Genomic DNA, 19,568 nt, shown 5'->3' with positions numbered 1-19,568 from the left:
GAATAGAGTGAGGGAGTTTGTTCCAGTGGTGGGAGTAAAGATGAATGAAAGAGTGAAGGTGAGCAGAGAGTCTTGATTTTGGCAGTTTAACCATAAGAGGGTTGCTGGCAGATCTTGTGCATCCTGCAGGAATAATTGGGGGACAGAGCCCAGAGAGAGCAGGGGGACCTAAGCCGGAGAGGAGTTGGTAGAAGACAGAAAGACCACCAACCTGCCTGTGGTGAGTAAGTGAGAGGCCCTCGGAGTTAGCTTCATCGCGGGAGATTCCAATGATTTTGAAAGCTTTGGTTTCAACAGCGTGAAGCCGAGCTAGGTGTGAGGCAGGAGCACCGGCCCAGAGGGGGGTACAGTATTCCATTGAGCTGCAGATGAAAGCCTTGTATGTGGTGAGGAGCTCAGGAGTGCTAAGGAAGGACTTCGCACGACGGAGGATGCCCAGTCGGCGACTGGCTTTGGAGGCCAGCTTGGAAATGTGGTTTTCCCAGGAAAGATCATGGCAGATAGTGAGACCCAAAAGCTTGAGTGACAGAACTTCTTGGAGAGGATTGTTCAGAAATAAAGATGTGAGGGTTGTCCAGTCGGTCTTTTCGGAGAGACAAAGTGAGAGTGTGAGATTAGTCAGGATTGAAAGACATGTTCCACTTTTTTGACCAGTTTGTGATTTTGTCCAGTTCTGCAGAGAGTGTAGATGCTACTGACTGCCGACCTGAGGGTTGAGATATGGAGCGGCAGAGAGTGGATTCATCAGCATAAAGATGGAGAGGATTTTCCAGAGAGTCGGAGAGATTTATCAATGAAGACCCGAAAAAGCACAAGGCCCAGAACACTGCTTTGGGGAACTCCAGCCTGAACAGGAAGGGGAGATGAGAGAAATCCATTCAGGGCCACACGTTGACGACGACCAGAGAGGAAGTCCACAAGCCATGCATGGAGGTTTCCATGGATATCATAGGAGGAGAGTTTGGTGAGCAGAGCGGTGTGCCAGACCGTATCGAAGGTACGTGATATGTCAAGAGAGACAGCTCGGATTTCCTGTTTGGCATTGAGGACCTCCATCCATTGTTGAGACAGCAGAAGCAGCATGTCCAGAGTAGAACAAGCATTACGCCTAGGTTCCCCGTCAGTGAAGTGATGTGAGTTGACAAAGTGGAAGACACAAGGCGGACATCTTGGATTTTGACGTGACGACCAAATTTTCAATAGCGTTCTCCCTTATGCGTAGATACACCCACACACCAGATTAGAAGTTGGTACTTCGCTTATTTTTCAAGATATTCCGCTCACAAGTTTCAGACATACATGGCGGCGGCCATCTTGGATTTTGACGTGGCGACCCAATTTTCAATAGCGTCCTTCCTTATCCGTAGATACACCCACACACCAGATTAGAAGTTTACAGTTCGTTTATTTTTCAAGATATTTCGCTCACAATGTTCAGATATATATATGGTGGCGGCCATCTTGGATTTTGACGTGGCGACCCAATTTTCAATAGCATTCTTCCTTATGCCGAGATACACCCACACACCAGATTAGACGTTGGTACTTCGCTTATTTTTCAAGATATTCCACTCACAAGGTTCAGACATACATGGCGGTGGCCATCTTGGATTTTGACGTGGCGACCCAAGATATTTCGCTCACAAGGTTCAGACATTTATATGGTGGTGGCCATCTTGGATTTTGACGTGGCGACCCAATTTTCAATAGCGTTCTTCCTTGTGCCTAGATACACCCACACACCAGATTATAAGTTGGTACTTCGCTTATTTTTCAAGATATTCCGCTCACAAGGTTCAGACATACATGGCGGTGGCCATCTTGGATTTTGACGTGGGTTGCACCCACACACCAAATTAGAATTCGGTCCTTCGCTTGTGCATGCACGCACACATGCCCGCACGCACGCACGCACGGACGCACGCACGCATGGACGGACGGACGCACACACGGACGGAGGGGAAAACCATAGTCCCCCTTTCGCTCCGCGGTGCGACGGGGGACAATAACCTGGCCTGAATCCAAATTGATGATTCGAGATCAAGCCATTGGAAAAGAGGAAGGATTTGATATCAGAAGCGATGTGTTCCAAGTCCATGGAGCTTTCTGCCTTTTGGAATAATCATTGCCTCGTCAGCGACAATTTTTTAATTATTATTTTTTAAATCATATCTTTTTCATAGTATATATACCCTTGTCAAGGTCATTTTTTTATTTTTAGTCTTTTTTGTAAAGTGCTTTGAGATTCTATTTAAAATGAAGAGTCCTCTATGAGAAAATAATAAAAGTGTGTGTGTCTCCTCCATAACTCCAAAACCTTGAAACCTAGCAGCCTGAAACTTTGCAAGCGTACTGAGGGACATCCAACAGTGTGCAGGAATGAAAATAAGTATTTGGCAAAATTTATACACCCCTTTAGAAGATAATTTTGTGGGTGCTCATCACAAAAAATATATATCACATACAGTGCCTGTCGAAAGTCTATGCCCCTCCCCCCCCCCCCCCCCCTTTCAAATTTTCATCTTTTGTTACCTTGTAGCCGGAATTAAAATGCATTAAAGCAGACATTTTTCACCTTTATTTACACAACTTACAAGTGAAAAACAAATTCCACAAATTTCACGAAACTAATTAAAAATACAAAACTAGATTATCTTGGTTGGATAAGTGTCCACCCCTCTTATAATAGCAAGTGTAATTTAGCTCAGGTGTAACCAATCACCTTCAAAATGACATACCAAGTTAATTGACCTCCACCTGTGTTAAATTGTCATGATTCTGATAATTTCATAATAAAATCAGCTGTTCCTGTAGGTTTCCTCTGCTGGGTTGTGCATTTCACAGCAAAGACTCAAACATGAGCAGCAAGGAGCTTTCAAAAGACTTTCGGAATAAAGAGATTCACTGGCTAGAAAGCAATGAATCCCCACACCATGGCAGGATGGCCGAGAGGTACGCACATGTCCTGGCTGTCTAGCCTGAATTTGATTCCCGACCGAGCTATAAACTGTCATCCCAGTGTTTTACAGGCAGGGTGATTCATCAGTGTGTGTGCCGTCCCTCATTATTGTAATTAACTATTATCACCTGATGGTCATTAAACTGGGTATCACATTTCACCTATTATGTCACATCACTCCCGGAATTTCTCCTCCCTTGCCCTCGAACTCCTCGCCCCTCCTTCATCCTCAATCCTCCCTTCTTCATCCCATGTCATCGCTCCCCTCCCTTCCTCCCTTCCTTACTCACTCTCCCTTTCTCACTCTTCCAACCCCTGTATCTCCCTCTCTCTTCCCACCTCTGTCTCTATTCCACCCCACTCTCCCACCTATCTCCCCCCTCTTTTTCTCTTCCCTCCCACCCCCTACCCTCCCCCCATCATAGTATTCTCATCAGAAAAGCGACAGGTGTATTTGGTTATGAGAAATAAAATAATTGTTTGATCGATTGATGTAATTAAAACAATATGAAATCCAAATTTGACAAACATTGTACACTATATGATGCTGAACCCCCTCTCCCCCTTTCCCAACACACCTGGCTACCCCACAACAAGAATGATGAGGGGCCAGCGTTGTAAACAGGTTACATGTCTTTCAATCCTGACAAATCTCACACTCTCACTATGTCTCTCTGAAAAGACCGACTGGACAACCCTCCAATCTACTTTCTCAACAATCATCTCCAAGAAGGTCTATCACTCAAGCTTTTGGGTCTCACTATCTGCCATGATCTTTCCTAGGAAAATCAAAGTTCCAAGCTGACCTCCAAAGCCAGTCGCTGACTGGGCATCCTCCGTCGTGCGAAGTCCTTCCTTGGCAAACCTGAGCTCCTCACCACATACAAGGCTTTCATCCGCAGCTCAATGGAATACTGCTCTCCCCTCTGGGCTGGTGCTCCTGCCTCACACCTCGCTCGGCTTCACGCTGTTGAAACCAAAGATTTCAGAATCATTGGAATCTCCCGCGATGAAGCTAACTCCAAGGGCCTTTCACTCACTCACCACAGGCAGGTTGGTGGTCTTTCTGTCTTCTACAGACTCCTCTCCGGCCTTGCTCCCCCAGCTCTCTCTGTGCTCTGCCCCCCAAATATTCCTACAGGTCGCACAAGATCTGCCAGCAACCCTCTTCTGGTGAAATTGCCAAAATCAAGACTCTCTGCTCACCTTCACTCTTTCATTCCCCTTTACTCCCGCCTCTGAAACAAACTCCCTCACTCTCTTCAATCCCACTCCCCCTCCAGGTCTTTAAAACAGCTGTTCACGACCATCTCTTGTCTTCCCCCATCCAAAACCTTGATCTTTTCTACCCCTGTCATTTCACCCCAGATCCACTTTTCTGAAATACCGACTTCTTTCCTGGAAGTCCAAGCAGTGTCCACGTGTTTTTTTTTTTTTAACCTCTGCCTCCTCCCCCCTCACCCCCTTTCCCATGCCTCCTCCCCCCAAGCCCTCTCCCACCCACAAATATCCCGATGTGCCTGCTCTCCATCTTGTTCTCCCGCTCCCTTTATCTTATGTTTTATGTGTCAGTTTGTCTTTTTGTGATCAAAGTTCTCTTACACGAGCCTCGATCTTGTATAAAAAAAAAACAAATAAGGGGCAGCAATCTCCCTGATAGCATTATATACAGCTTACCTGATGGCAGATGGAAACGTATTCATCCACAAACAAGTCGTTAAAGATGAGTTCAGGAGTGCCAATGAGAGCGGAAAACAGCCATACAACGAGGCAGGCCAGGGCAGCCATCTTGGGTGTGCGCCATCGCTGTGCCACGCCTGATGCCAGCAAGTACCGGTCGACGCTTAGGAGCATCACAAAGTAGAGGCTTGCTATGATGTTCACGTTGCATAAAAATGGCAGCAGTTTGCAGAGTCCATAACCAAATGGCCAGCGATTCTCCAGCACCATGGATGTAATCCACAGTGGCAGCGTAAGGACCAAAAGCAAGTCAGCAATGGCGAGATTCAGGATAAACATGGAGCCGGGTAGGCGAGAGACAGTCCGTATGGTCATGGCAATCACAATTATATTGCCAGGCAAACCGAGGAGAAAGACGATTCCTTGCATAACACTTGTGGCGATAATAACGTTCTCGATCTTCAACAAATGAGCTCTGTGGCTAGTATTGCTTAAGTGAACGGTAATGTTCGAGAAGTCGTCAATTGCTTCATCATACAAGGGGCCAGCAGTACTGATGTCGTCGTCACTGGGGAAGAGAAAGAAACATAATATTAAAGCGCGGCGTTACGCGCGCTGCTTGTGAGCAAGGAGGAAGCGGACAAGCGGTAACATATAAACGTCTTTATTGTAAGACTACACTGTAACACTGAACTCCTCCGGGCTGGTCGCCCGGTGTATATCATGAGGCCACGCCTACCCCTCGGGCGTGGCCACCGCCCACTTGGTGCGTGGAATGATGTCACCACGCCAGTGGGCTTTTGTGTCCGCCACACGCGCCCCCCCAGAATTCCCGCGCACCTGGAGGGCCAGTTTGCGGGGCAGACGAATGACCCGGCCGAAGCGCCCCCTGGCGGTCGGCGGCGTCCGGGGTGCAGGGATACCAGGTGGGATGCCCCTGGCTGCCCCTGGGATGGGTGCAGGACCGGGGGGCGCCGTGGCGGCGGGGCTGGGTGGTGCCGGGGGTCCGCCCGCAGGAGGGTGGCCCCGACGTGGGGGTCGGGCCACTGGCGGTGGATGGTCCACATCGAGGTGGGCCGGCTTGAGGCGGTCTACCGAAACGCGGTCAGGAGTACCGCCGATGTCCAGGGTGAAGTGCTTCGCCCCGGTCTCCAGCACGCGGAAAGGCCCGTCGTACGGGGGCCGCAGTGGTGTCCGATGGGCATCGTGGCGGACGAAGACGTACTCCGCCGTGCGAAGCTCCGGGGCGACGTGCGTCGGTGGGTGCCCGTGGCATGCCGTTGGCACCGGGGCGAACCTCTGGGCGGTCTCTTGCAGAGCGGAGCGCTGCTGTGCCGCGGACCATGGTGCCGTGGAGTCGGGGAGGAACTCGCCCGGCACCCGCAGCGGTTGCCCGAAGACCAACTCCGCCGCGGATGCGCGCAGGTCCTCCTTGGGCGCCGTCCGGAGGCCCAGCAGGACCCAGGGGAGCCTGTCGACCCAGCCGCCGTCGCGGAGGGTGGCCCGGAGCGCGGCCTTCAATGAGCGGTGAAATCGCTCACACAGGCCGTTAGCCTGGGGGTGGTAGGCCGTGGTTCGGTGCAGCCGGACCCCGAGCCCCTGCGTAACCGCCCCCCAGAGCTCCGAGGTGAACTGGGGGCCGCGGTCGGATGAGATCACGTCGGGGTCACCAGTAAAGCGCGGCGTTACGCGCGCTGCTTGTGAGCAAGGAGGAAGCGGACAAGCGGTAACATATAAACGTCTTTATTGTAAGACTACACTGTAACACTGAACTCCTCCGGGCTGGTCGCCCGGTGTATATCATGAGGCCACGCCTACCCCTCGGGCGTGGCCACCGCCCACTTGGTGCGTGGAATGATGTCACCACGCCAGTGGGCTTTTGTGTCCGCCACAATATCATAAAATTATTATACACAAAGCTCACCCCCAGGTATCACATGGGTATTGTCACCACATATTAGGAGGTATTCTTCCTTGTGAAAGCTTGTGCCGAGCTGTATCAGAGGACAGGTGGAACAATGGATGAAATCAACTGGACATTGGTCAAGGTATAAGCGACATGGGAGGCAAGGAAAGCTAACGCTGCGGGCATTAACCCTTTGTCGGATAGAGAAATGTGGGATAGGGTGATGGACCATATGGGGTGGGAGTGGATCAAAGGTGGGTGATTTTGACAGGGAAGGTCAAGGTTTAGGAGTTAAAAGTCAAGGGATTATGACTTGGAGAAGATTGAAAATGAAAAGGGAAAAACAAGAAGTGACTGAAGATTAGATTTAAAAAAACAAACAACTAAAGTCTTTGAAAAGTAATAACAAATAAAACTAGAACGGCACTCGGTAGAGCGCATACCTCCGCCAGGTACCTCTGCCATACCTCCGCCAGGCTGAACACTTTACATTTTGTATCCCACTGATCGGCCAGATCTGCATAGCCTTGTTCTTGTCACCTACCCACCTCATCCACCAAGTTTTGTCATAACTCGTCCACAACTTTTTGAAATATCATGCTATATAATCGTTGTTGGCCCCATCTCTCAATGGTGAAGAATCACTTGATAAATTCTCTGATCCGGATTCGAATCTTCACCTAAATGGAATCAGTTCTTCCTTGTTACACATCCAACCTGTCCACCAAGTTCCGTCCGAATCTGTCCACAACTTTTTTAGATATCCTGTTCACAGACAATGGTGAAAACATAACCTCCGTCCACCTCCAGTGGTGGAGGTACAAATTTAAAAAATGCATATAAAGAAAAATACAAACATAATAACAATAGTAAATAAATATTGCTACTGTTTTGAGATGTGTACAGTGAGCTCAATAAATGTTAAAGGTTTTCCCCCCATAGATAGTCACACAAGCAACATGTAGCCTCATTTGTAGTATAGTTATGTCTTAGTATATGTGAGAGTAGGCCCCTTCCAGTGTTAAGACAGGAGAATAGGTCCTACTTCGGCAAACCATTCCACCTCTGTGGGCGCAATCCAGTTTGTTAAGCATTGGTTGTTCATTAGTTGAGCTAACACGAGGTAGGCCTAAAAAGGTGGGGCCGGCGTTGAGGTCGGGAGCGGCAGAGGCGATGACGGTAAGCATGAGCCACCAATCAGGGCTCAGAGGTGGTGGCGTCAGAGGGCGTGGTGAGAAGAGTCTGGTGAGTTCCAGAAGGCTCGCGGGGCGGGGCTATATAACCCGATGCGCAAAGCCCTCAACAGGACTCGCAGAGGGGGACGTGCGGCAAAGAGGACTCGCAGAGGGGGACGTGCGGCAAAGAGGACTCGCAGAGGGGGACGTGCGGCAAAGAGGACTCGCAGAGGGGGACGTGCGGCAAAGAGGACTCGCAGAGGGGGACGTGCGGCAAAGAGGACTCGCAGAGGGGGACGTGCGGCAAAGAGGACGCGCAGAGGGGGACGTACGGCAAAGAGGACTTGAAGAGTATCTGCATCACTCGCACCGTATGAACTTGACGATCACTGGAGATACGTGGGTGCAGCCAGGGCGTTTATAACCAACTTGCGCGGTTCAGCCAAGCGGGTGAATGAAGCTGCGTAACCGCCTTTTGCCATAAAAGCCGTCCCTGCCGTTCGCCCCGATATATCACCCTTGTTTGAGAGACGCATGGCGTGGCCTTGTCTTCGCCTACCTCCATCATCGTGGGACATGCTGTGACCGAGGAGAGCCGGACGGGGCCGTTCCTGGATGACCAAGCCGGCGCGTTTGGCCTGAACATCATCCTGCCCATCTGCAATCCCCGTGTGAGTGTGTCAGACGGGCCCGTTGTCTTTGGGTATTAAGAATAAGACTGTATAAGGATTTCCCTGTGTCTCTTCGTCCTGAACTGTAAATACGTGCAATACTCATTAAATCTATTTGTTCTTCCTTTTCTTCTGAATTCGATCGTTCCCGTGATTTCTCCAATTGACTAAGCATGGCACGAATAAGATCGCTCCAATCGGGTTCCATTAGTTATAACGGCGCGGATCACGTGTACGCAACCGCTCGGCGTATTACCATCACACGTGGTTCGTGCGAGGCTTGTTTCCTCGCTTCCAGGGCAGCACGAGTACTTAGGTACGAGCAAGAATTTGGTCCCAAAACCCTATTTTGCACTGTCTGGAAGGGACGTAATAGGTCTCGGGTCGCGCCAGGTCAGTAAAGACAAGGGGATCAATCCCCCCTTGATAAGGGGAGAAGGCCGGCGACAGATCCGCAACAATATAAATATTATGAAAATGGGAAAAAAACTATTGCGAGGTCGATGAAGCACCATCGCACGCTTCCCACCTAAAGCAAAGTTGAAAGATGGCAAAAAGTTCCACCAGGAATGACCTAATAACAAATTTTGAGTTAAACTTTTTTCCCCGTTTTGACCCTTGTGATCCAAGTCCCCACCCTTCGGGGCATTAACCGAGGGTCAAATCCAAAAAAAACGTTACATGTTTCATGCGTCCTCCAATGTTGATTGTATATACATACAAAGGTTCCTTTTTTAAATGTTTAAAATGTGCCCAAAATTGCATATTTTGGTACTTGAACTTTTGATCCCGCCACAGGGAGTGGGGCCAAAAATGGTACTGCTCTTGCACCTTCATACGATGTGGTGATCAGGTCTACCAAGTTTGGTGAATTTCTGCACAACCGTTTAGGAGGAGATAGTGTGATGGACAGACAGAGAAACGGAACCGATTACAATATCCCCACGTTTTTTTTTTTTTTAAACATGGGGACGATAACAGTAATTGAACAGAATAAAAACTGATATAAAATACAGAGTAAAGGGGGAGAAAAGGGAAAGAGAAGAGAAAAGAGAAGAAGAAAAATGAAGTAGAGTGAAAAGAGAAAAAAAAATATGATAAAGGTAAATAAAACTGAATAAGGTAAAATAAGAAGAAAAAGACATAAAATGTCATAGCCCCCACCGTGGTTTTTAGTAATTTTGCTGTACGGAGTTAAAGTCTGTTAGTCGGCCATCTTTGGTCGGATGACAAAACAAAATCTTCTGCATATGTATACTCATGTATTGTCTTTGTGCAAAGTTTGAAGAAAATTGGTCAATGCATGTCAATAAATGGTTGTCGACACGTTTAAGTAACAAAATGGCTGCCAGTCGGCCATCTTGGATCTGATCTCGAAAATAAATGACACACATATGTAAGCCATCATTCGTCATCTGTGTGCCAAGATTGAGCGTGATCGGTAAATGCATTTCTGAGAAATGGTGGAGAACGTGTTCAAAATCGGTTTTTTTTACAACGAAAATGGCCTCCAGTCTATCAGTCGGCCATCTTTGATCAGATCGCAAAATAAAGTGAGGCGCACGTATATGCCATCATTTATTCTGCTTGTGCCAAGTTTGAACAAAATCGGAACATGTATGTTCAATAAATGGTTGGGGAGACATTTAAGTAACAAAATAGCCGCAAGTCGGCCATCTTGAATCTCATCTCAAAAAAACATGTCATGCCTATGTAAGCCATCATTTATTATCTGTTTGCAAAGTTTGAACAAGATCGGTAAATGCATGTCTGAGAAAAGGTTTAGAACGTGTTGAATATCGGGTTTTTTTACAACTAAAATGGCCGCCAGTCTACCAGTCGGCCATCTTTGATCAGATCGCAAAATAAAGGGAGGTGCACGTGTATGCCATCATGTGCTGTGCTTGTGCCAAGTTTGAACAAAATCGGAACATGTATGTTCAAGAAATGGTTGGGGAGACATTTAAGTAACAAAATAGCTGCAAGTCGGCCATCTTGGATCTCATCTCAAAAAAACGTGTCATGCCTATGTAAGCCATCATTTGTTATCTGTTTGCAAAGTTTGAACAAGATCGGTAAATGCATGTCTGAGAAAAGGTTTAGAACGTGTTGAATATCAGGTTTTTTTTACAACTAAAATGGCCGCCAGTCTACCAGTCGGCCATCTTTGATCAGATCGCAAAATAAAGGGAGGTGCACGTGTATGCCATCATGTGCTGTGCTTGTGCCAAGGTTGAACAAAATCGGAGCATGCATGTCTGAGAAATTGGTGGAGACACATTTAAGTAACAAAATGGCCGCCAGTCGGCCATCTTGTATCTGATCTCAAAAACAATGACGTGTATATGCAAGCCCTCATTCCTTAAGCCCCAGTCATACCGGATTTGAGTGGCCACGAATCGCCCCGATCACCCCCGATCTGGCGATTCCCCGCACCAACACGACTTTTCGGCAAGATCGGCTGTAAATTTTCCCACAGTCATACCAAAACACCCCTGCCACGACTCCCGTACGATCGCGCCGTGACCGCCGCGCCGACAAAGCCCGATCCGCCAAGTGCGCGGCAAGATCGCCACAAGTCCTAGCCCGTGCCCACACGTCTTCGCCCCGATCCACCCCGATCCCACTACGACTGCACTACTACGGCACTACGACCTCACTACGACCGCAGTACGCACGCGTACGTGCCCACCCGTCCGAGCCCGACTGCGCGGCGGCTGTCCTTGCCCTATATATAAGAACGGCCAAGAATCGCGCCGACCTAACTACGATCTTAAAATTCAGACGACGCTAATTCACGTTATTTTTGTATGTCGTTTATATAAATCATCAACTCCAAGCCTTCCAATGATGCCGCCAGCCAGGAAGAGGGGGAGGGGATCCAGGAAGACGTGCACAATCACGTGGCCGCCGTGACCAGCTTGGATGTGATCGATGTGACCAGCTTGGAATCAGGAGATGAAATGATTTCGCCGCCGGGGATCGCCTATATATACCCGGTCTTGTGACAGGTCGTACTGGCGCCTACTGGCGCTTACTGCATGCTTACGGCAGTCTTGGCGGAGTCTTGTTAATTCGTGAGAGCTCGGCAATGATCGTGAGTCGTCGTACTGCTGCGCGAACGTGGTCGGGACGGATCGGGGCAATTCTTGGAAGATCGTGATGGCGGTCGTACGGCGTCCATGTGAGGACGTAAGGCGGTCGTATCAGTGCTTGCTGGATGCGGAGCGAATCGTGGCAGCCAAGTTTCCCGACCGCCGCAAAACACTCCACGACCATTTTCCCGATGCCCACACGCGCCCGTACGACACCCTCCAGACAGCAGCAAGAGTTTGAAAAACGCCACGAATCGCCACGATAATTTTGAACAGTTCAAAATTGTCGGGGCGGCTTCCCGTCTCGACCCGAACTGCCGAGTACACCCCGATCATCCAGGAATCGCCAGGACCCCGATACGATCTGGCCAAGAATGTCGCCCCGATCTTAGGTCGTGGTGATTCGTGGCCTGAAAATGGCCGGTATGACTGGGGCTTTATCTGTGTGCCAAGTTTGAACAACATTGGTAAATGAATGTCCAAGAAATAGTTTAGGATATGATCAACATCGGGGTATTTTTTACAACCAAAAATAGCCGCCAGTCGGCCATATTTGATCACATCGCGAAACAAAATATTGTGCATATGTATACCATCAGGTGTTGTCTTTGTACCAAGTATGAATAAAATAGATCCATACATCTCCGAGATATGGTTGCGGATGCACAGACCGACAGACAGACGAGACCAAATTCATAATCCCCCGTTTCGGACTAAGTCCAATGGGGGTTAATAAAATGGGGGAAACAGAGAGGGAAAGGGTTGAAAAGTTGCAAGAGACAGGAGGTCTAAATGAATGAAAAGTGCTTGTTTATCTCGTGGGGAGCCAACGTGCCGATCCTGTAGATCAGGGGTTCTCAACCTATTGCACCTCAAGACCCACTTGAGTACATGTCATAAAGGTCACGGCCCACAAAATAAATAATGATAACTTTAAAAAACAGCGTGTTCTGAACTTACAGTTATATGTAGCTGTCTGCTGCAATGGATTAATTAAAATATAATAATAATAATAACAACTTTATTTGGTTCCTTATTTAAGACATTTAAGCCTTAAATATAGAGTGCTGCTTACGTCAGTGGGATACTTGGGCTTGCTTCTGAGAACCAATCAGATCAGGCCGAGGTGGGGTGGGTAGACTCGTAGAGAGCAGCATTCAAAGTTGCTTTCAGTTTATTCCTGGTCTTTGATTTTGAGCAGGTCACAATTGTAAACCCTGACTCACACAGGTATGTGGTGGTGAAAGCCCTGACTCACACAGGTATGTGGTGGTGAAAACCCTGACTCACACAGGTATGTGGTGGTGAAAGCCCTGACTCACACAGGTATGTGGTGGTGAAAGCCCTGACTCACGCAGGTATGTGGTGGTGAAAACCCTGACTCACACAGGTATGTGGTGGTGTAAACCCTGACTCACACAGGTATGTGGTGGTGAAAACCCTGACTCACACAGGTATGTGGTGGTGAAAACCCAGACTCACACAGGTATGTGGTGGTGAAAGCCCTGACTCACACAGGTATGTGGTGGTGAAAACCCTGACTCACACAGGTATGTGGTGGTGAAAACCCTGACTCACACAGGTATGTGGTGGTGAAAACCCTGACTCACACAGGTATGTGGTGGTGAAAACCCAGACTCACACAGGTATGTGGTGGTGAAAACCCTGACTCACACAGGTATGTGGTGGTGAAAGCCCTGACTCACACAGGTATGTGGTGGTGAAAACCCTGACTCACACAGGTATGTGGTGGTGAAAACCCTGACTCACACAGGTATGCGGTGGTGAAAACCCAGACTCACACAGGTATATGGTGGTGAAAACCCAGACTCACACAGGTATGTGGTGGTGAAAACCCAGACTCACACAGGTATGTGGTGGTGAAAACCCAGACTCACACAGGTATGTGGTGGTGAAAACCCTGACTCACACAGGTATGTGGTGGTGAAAACCCTGACTCACACAGGTATGTGGTGGTGAAAACCCTGACTCACACAGGTATGTGGTGGTGAAAGGTAACAGGAACTTGTTTGCCCTCTCTGGCTGAATCCCCTGTCACTGTAAATCCAAACTTAATATATTCGGGGTCGTATTTTCTGACGATGCGTTTCACCACGTTTTTTAGCAACTCCTGAAGTCTCGCATACCTGCTGTACCTGTGGTGTTTGAAGCAGCGTGAAGATGCCAAGTGCTTCAACCATCGAATCAAACCAGGCAAAAGTGGCCTCGCGTTGCATTTTCATATCACTGGTGGACTGTAAAACAACTTTATGGCACAAATTCCATTTCCGATTCAATTCAAATGCTTTCCAGGAAATGCTTTGGGGAAAAAAAAGAATTGGGGAAGAACGGTCATTTAGCCAGAAATGCGAGTTGTCATGGAAGTTCCGCCTCATACATTGAGGTTTTATGGACCGTAAGGCAACAACAAAAAGGGGAAAGCTCTTTATGTCCACATTGCAGATGGGACATCTGGCTGAACTTTCCTTCCAAACGCCTCCACAGTCCAGACTCTGCTACATTCCTTCTGCACAGTCTATGCACGCGGATTGTTATGAAGCCCTTCTTTTGCCAATAATCCAGAGGTACACCGATGACATATGCCAACAGTACCCCCCAACACTCCCCTTCCCCTGCTTCCCACCGTCATAACGACTCAAGACTTGCACAAACAACACCTTCTCAAAAGTGCAAATAATACACTTTTTTATAATGTTAACAAAACAAATCATGAATTTTTTACATTATTTTATCATGTGCAGCAGTCGGGGCTGCCAGGATGGCCTGGAGGTACGTACGCTCACCTCTGAGCTGGCACAGGTAGGGCAAACCATCAATTAGACGTTACACCGGGTGTCCCATCTGGCGGATTTAGTGGGTGGATCTTAATCCCGCTTCCGTATAAATTGTCATTCATACCCAGCTAACACAACACCGTTGGGCCAACGTTGGCTGGGCTATAGTTTTTGACGTTGGTCCAACGTAAGTGCTGACGTTGCTCCAACGTTGGCCCAACGGTGTTGTGTTAGCTGGGTATCCTCTTCACATTCCAGGGTATTTTTAATTTCAGGAAGATCTAAAGAGTGACGTTTTAGTGATCGCGGAACGTCATTGATTAACCTGTGCCTCGAGCTGTAGGTGACGTCACACGTGGGTGCCGCCATCACTGCCTTCCTTACACTGGTCGAAGCTCCTGTCGGACTGAATAAGCTTCAAGGTAAAATTCCAAGTTATATCTCTCATACCATAAACCTAAACATGATGGTCAGTAACTGGTGTCCTCACCTGCTGATATTCAAGATTTATTTTGATGTTCGTAACTATGGTCGAGCTAGATTGAAGGAACAGTTATTCTGACATTGAAGAGGATGAAGAAGGGAAGAGTGCCAGGCATTGATGAGGTGTGTACAGAGATGATAATTGCAGTGTGTTACATATTTATGTGAATGTATGTGAATTACCATTCAGGTCTTTGCTTATCCATGCGTAGTAGATTAAGGGTTGTTGTGGTTGGAGGGTCAGGAGCCCTTCTGAAAAAGAAACCGGAAACGGAAGAGGAAAGACACGAGGAAGAAAAGCGACGGTTATTCTTCTTCCTCGCCCCGCTCCGACGAAAGGTGGGATCGACCTTGCGCTGCGTGGAAAAGCGGCGTTCCGAAGCCCGTCTGGCGAGAGGAGTTACCGGGACGTGTACCTACCCGGTGGAGACGTCAAGTTGACGTGGGGCCGTGCATCGACCCCGCGTCTGGCACCGTTCGCGGCACCGTCTAAACAGACGCGTACGGGTCGCACGTTGGGGGCCTAACACGCCTTGCAAGCGGCGTGGGGCTTTTGGCTTGCTTTACCGTACCCGCTTCGCGTGGCCACGAGGGGCTGCAGCCGCGGTGCCTGGTACGATACCTGCCCGGTGGAAACACGTCCACCCGGGGTTCGTTCCACCGCCCGAGTGCGGCGACGCCGATCAGCATCTCGGTCAGGAGGGGCCCAGAGACATTGTGAGGGGCAGAGACCAAAAGGGGGTCGTGAGTACAGAAGTGGACACACATATATAAGATGGCCATCTTAATCATATAGGGAATTGATTGTGGATTGGGAATTGTTGATGGTTGTTTGTTGTTGATTGCTCGGGGAATATCCGTGATTGTATCATTGAAATCGTATGATATCCTTACCCTGGAAATATATCATTGCACATCAGTTTCTCTTGGGTGGAATTCATAGGGATTGCGTTGCGAAAGCGCATATATATAATACTACTTTCTGGCGAAGGTCCTCTCACGGTCCGGGGGTCACCGAGACCAGGTAGTCACCGAGGGGACCACGTAACAAGTGGGAGAAGTCGGAGTCAGGTGGACAAAGAGGTTGTTGAATGTATCTATGAGAGATGGTTCAATATCGGATGAGTGGAGGAAAGGGTTAATTGTCCCAATATGGAAGGGGAACGGGGATGTTCAAGATCCGGGGAAGTACAGGGGCATCACACTCCTTAGTCATGTCATGAAGGTGCTGGAGAGGGTTCTGGATGGGAGGATAACGAAGAGTGTGGAGAAGGAGATCGGAGTAGAGCAGCAGCGGTTTAGAATGTGTAGGGGAACGACAGAAGGGATGTTCATGCTGAGACATACTATGTTGGAGAAGAGATTGGAGGTGCAAGGTGAAATGGCATTGGGATTTGTGGATCTGGAGAAGGCCTACGACACTGTTCCGAGAGAGATGGTGATGGCGACACTGAGATGGATGGGAGTGCCAGAAGCAGAAGTTAGGTTGGTGGACGAGATGGGCAAGGGAACAAAAGGAAGAGTTTTGGTTGGTCCTGAGATGTCGGAGAAGTTCAATGTGAACATCGGTTTGAGGCAGAGAAGCGATTGCAACCCACTCCTGTTTATCATGGTGATGGAGCTGGTAAGCAGGAAGGTAGACATGAAAGATATTCTGGGGAGGTTATTGTATGCTGACGATCTGGTTGTTGGGGTGGAGAGTTGGTGGGAGATGCAGGAAGTACTGGGGGAGTGGAAGGGGGCATTTAAGAAACTTGGGCTGAAAATGAGCATGGAGAAGATGGAGGTGATGTGGGTTTGGCAGCAGAGAAAATAAATGAATATCAGGTTAGAGAGGAAGAAGATCAGACAAGGAAATAGGTTTGAGGATCTGGGTGTAACAGTGACTGTGGGTGGTAAGTCAGAGGCAGAGTTGCGAAGGATTCAGGGGGGTGTGAATGTGTGGAGGAGGGTGGAGAGTGTAATGGCAGACAAAGATGTCAAGGAGGTTGTAAGGAAAGGTTCTGTTGTCTTGTTTAACGCCAGCCTCCCTCTACGGTCTGTAGATGGTGGCACTGACAGAAAGACAACAGAGGCTACAGGTTTGCGAGAACAACCAGGTCAGGAGGATTGTGGGAAGGAAGAGGCTGGATAGAAGGAGAATGGATTAACTGAGGGAAGAGATTGGTGTGCAGATGGGCTTGAGCAGCCGGTTGGTGAAATGCCGGCTAAGATGGGCTGGACATTTGGTGTGATGCGGGAAGAGAGAATGTCAAAGAGCGCAGATAGGTTGTTGTTTTTTGTATACAAATTCGAGGCTCGTGTAAGAGCTAACACATAAAACATAAACAGAAACATACAAAAAACATATAATAAAGGAAGCGGGAGACAAGAGGGGGAGAGAGAGAGAAGCATAACAACAGTAAAGAACAGGGACATCAGTAGATCTGTGGAAAGGAGAAGGCTTGGGGGGAAGTAGGAGGGTGGTGTGGGATTAGGTTTAAAACCCTCTAACCATAACATCTCGGTACAAGGTATAAAAGAAATGGACACGACTTAGACTTTCAGGAAAGAAAACGGAATTTGAAAAAGGTGGATTTGTATTAACAGGGGCAGAAAAGATCAAGGTTTTGGATGGGGGAAGATAAGAGATGGTGGTGAACAGCTGTTTTAAAGACCTGGAGGGAGGAGTGGGATTGAAGAGAGTGAGGGAGTTTGTTCCAGAGGCAGGAGAAAAGAGGAATGAAAGAGTGAAGGTGAGCAGAGAGTCTTGATTTTGGCAATTTAACCATTAGAGGGTTGCTGGCAGATCTTGTGTGACCTGTAGGAATATTTGGGGGACAGAGCACAGATAAAGCTGGGGGAGCAAGGTCGGAGAGGAGTCGGGAGAAGACAGAAAGAAATCGGTAGAAGACAGATTGCGACACTACAGTGCACTTTTACACACATTCCATGGGCGTTGAGAGGCAATGATCGAGTAACACGGTGTATGTGATTTGAACCTGGGATTCAAGTGTCACGTCATGAACCACGTGATGCACGAGCTAAATGCTCAAATGAGGACACCAAACTGGCCAACCAGCGACAAGCATGGCAGCTTTGGATGGAAGGAACCTCCCTTTGGTACCTTGCCCTTGGAGGAAGCTGACAGCTCACCAAGAGGACATCAACTCGAGGTACCCTCAACTTATTCCTGGAATGGGAGGCAAGCTGTGATGCAACCTCCTGGTACAGTCTGCCAGGAAAATTTTCTTGGACCAAACTCAAATAGCCATCCCAAACGTGTTCAAGAAAAGCCTCGCACATTCACTTCCGTGTTCAAGAAAAGCCTCACACATTCACTTCCAAGTTCAAGAAAAGCCTCGCACATTCACTTCCGTATTCAAGAAAAGCCTCGCACATTCACTTCCGTGTTCAAGAAAAGCCTCGCACATTCACTTCCGTGTTCAAGAAAAGCCTCGCACATTCACTTCCGTGTTCAAGAAAAGCCTCGCACATTCACTTCCGTGTTCAAGAAAAGCCTCGCACATTCACTTCCGTGTTCAAGAAAAGCCTCGCACATTCACTTCCGTGTTCAAGAAAAGCCTCGCACATTCACTTCCGTGTTCAAGAAAAGCCTCGCACATTCACTTCCGTGTTCAAGAAAAGCCTCGCACATTCACTTCCGTGTTCAAGAAAAGCCTCGCACATTCACTTCCGTGTTCAAGAAAAGCCTCGCACATTCACTTCCGTATTCAAGAAAAGCCTCGCACATTCACTTCCATATTCAAGAAAAGCCTCGCACATTCACTTCCGTTCCGTAGAAAACTCGTCAACTTCTTAAACACAACATCACATTCAAACCCCCATGATGCATTGCTCATGATTACTTCCTGGTAGGGTGAACATGAAACCTCCATGAAGCTTAGTCTTGTCCTGGCCGTGAGACTTCGTGAGCCGTCAAGAGGGGTCGAGGCAGGAGAGTTCTCTGATTAGAGGAAGACATTGATGGGCAGGTGCGATGCGATAGTGATAGTAATCAGTGGCAGGAAGTCCACGAATTGATGCAATGATTGTTTATTTATTTTTCGCTCTTGGTTTTCGACGCACGCGAAGCAAGAAGCAGGGTTAAGCAATCGGTTAATGTCCGTCCATCCATCAGTCCATCCGTCTGTCTGTCTGTCCAGAAACATTAGGTTATGATCGAGGAACAACTTATGTCAATTCAACGTTATATTTTGAACACGAATAAGAACATCAATTTGTCCCGACCCTTGTGCGCGCAGAGAGGAGTGAGATTTTTTGTTTTATTCTGTCTGTAAAACAAAATTGAAAATCATTCCAAACGGAAAACTTACTGTTTTTAAGGATGATATAAAGGACACAAACAACAAGCACGAAGAACTAATGTGAAGTGTTAAACGAGGGGGTGTAAGAAACGGTGTATCAACAGCGACAAAACGGTGGTGAAATTGTGGAATTAATTTTTTCTCGTTTTTTAAATTTCTTTATTATTTTTTATTATATAGTTGAACAGTGTAGAAGACAAAATGCCTTCTTGTCACTTCCTAAAACCTCCAGTTTAGCAGCACTTGGACATGTTAAATAAGGTGGTGTATAAGGGTGGGTGGTGTACAAGGGTGGGTGGTGTATAAGGGTGGATGGTGTATAAGGATGGATGGTGTATAAGTGGTGTATAAGATTGTGGTGTGCAGTGGTGTATATATATACACTACCGGTCGAAAGTTTTAGAACACCTCAATCTTTCCAGTTTTTATTGAAATCTAAGCAATTCAAGTCCAGTGAATAACCTGAAATGGTACAAAGGTAAGCAGTGAACTGCTCG

General features: G+C 47.9%; 1 protein-coding gene across 1 annotated transcript in view; it reads right to left on the bottom strand.

Annotated features, from left to right (window-relative positions):
- The window catches only part of LOC137432271 (chemerin-like receptor 2), a 39,403-nt gene that overhangs the window by 4,937 nt on the left and 14,898 nt on the right, over positions 1–19,568 (bottom strand). Inside the window, exon 2 of the mRNA XM_068124066.2 lies at positions 4,637–5,207. Within this exon, the coding sequence (XP_067980167.1) occupies positions 4,637–5,207 (571 nt within the window). The remainder of the gene's footprint in view (positions 1–4,636; positions 5,208–19,568) is intronic.

The sequence above is a fragment of the Myxine glutinosa genome, chromosome 8 (genome assembly GCF_964187855.1).
Source record: "Myxine glutinosa chromosome 8, kmMyxGlut1.1, whole genome shotgun sequence".
Lineage (NCBI taxonomy): Eukaryota > Metazoa > Chordata > Myxini > Myxiniformes > Myxinidae > Myxine > Myxine glutinosa.
This window is presented reverse-complemented; position numbering and strand designations above follow the sequence as displayed.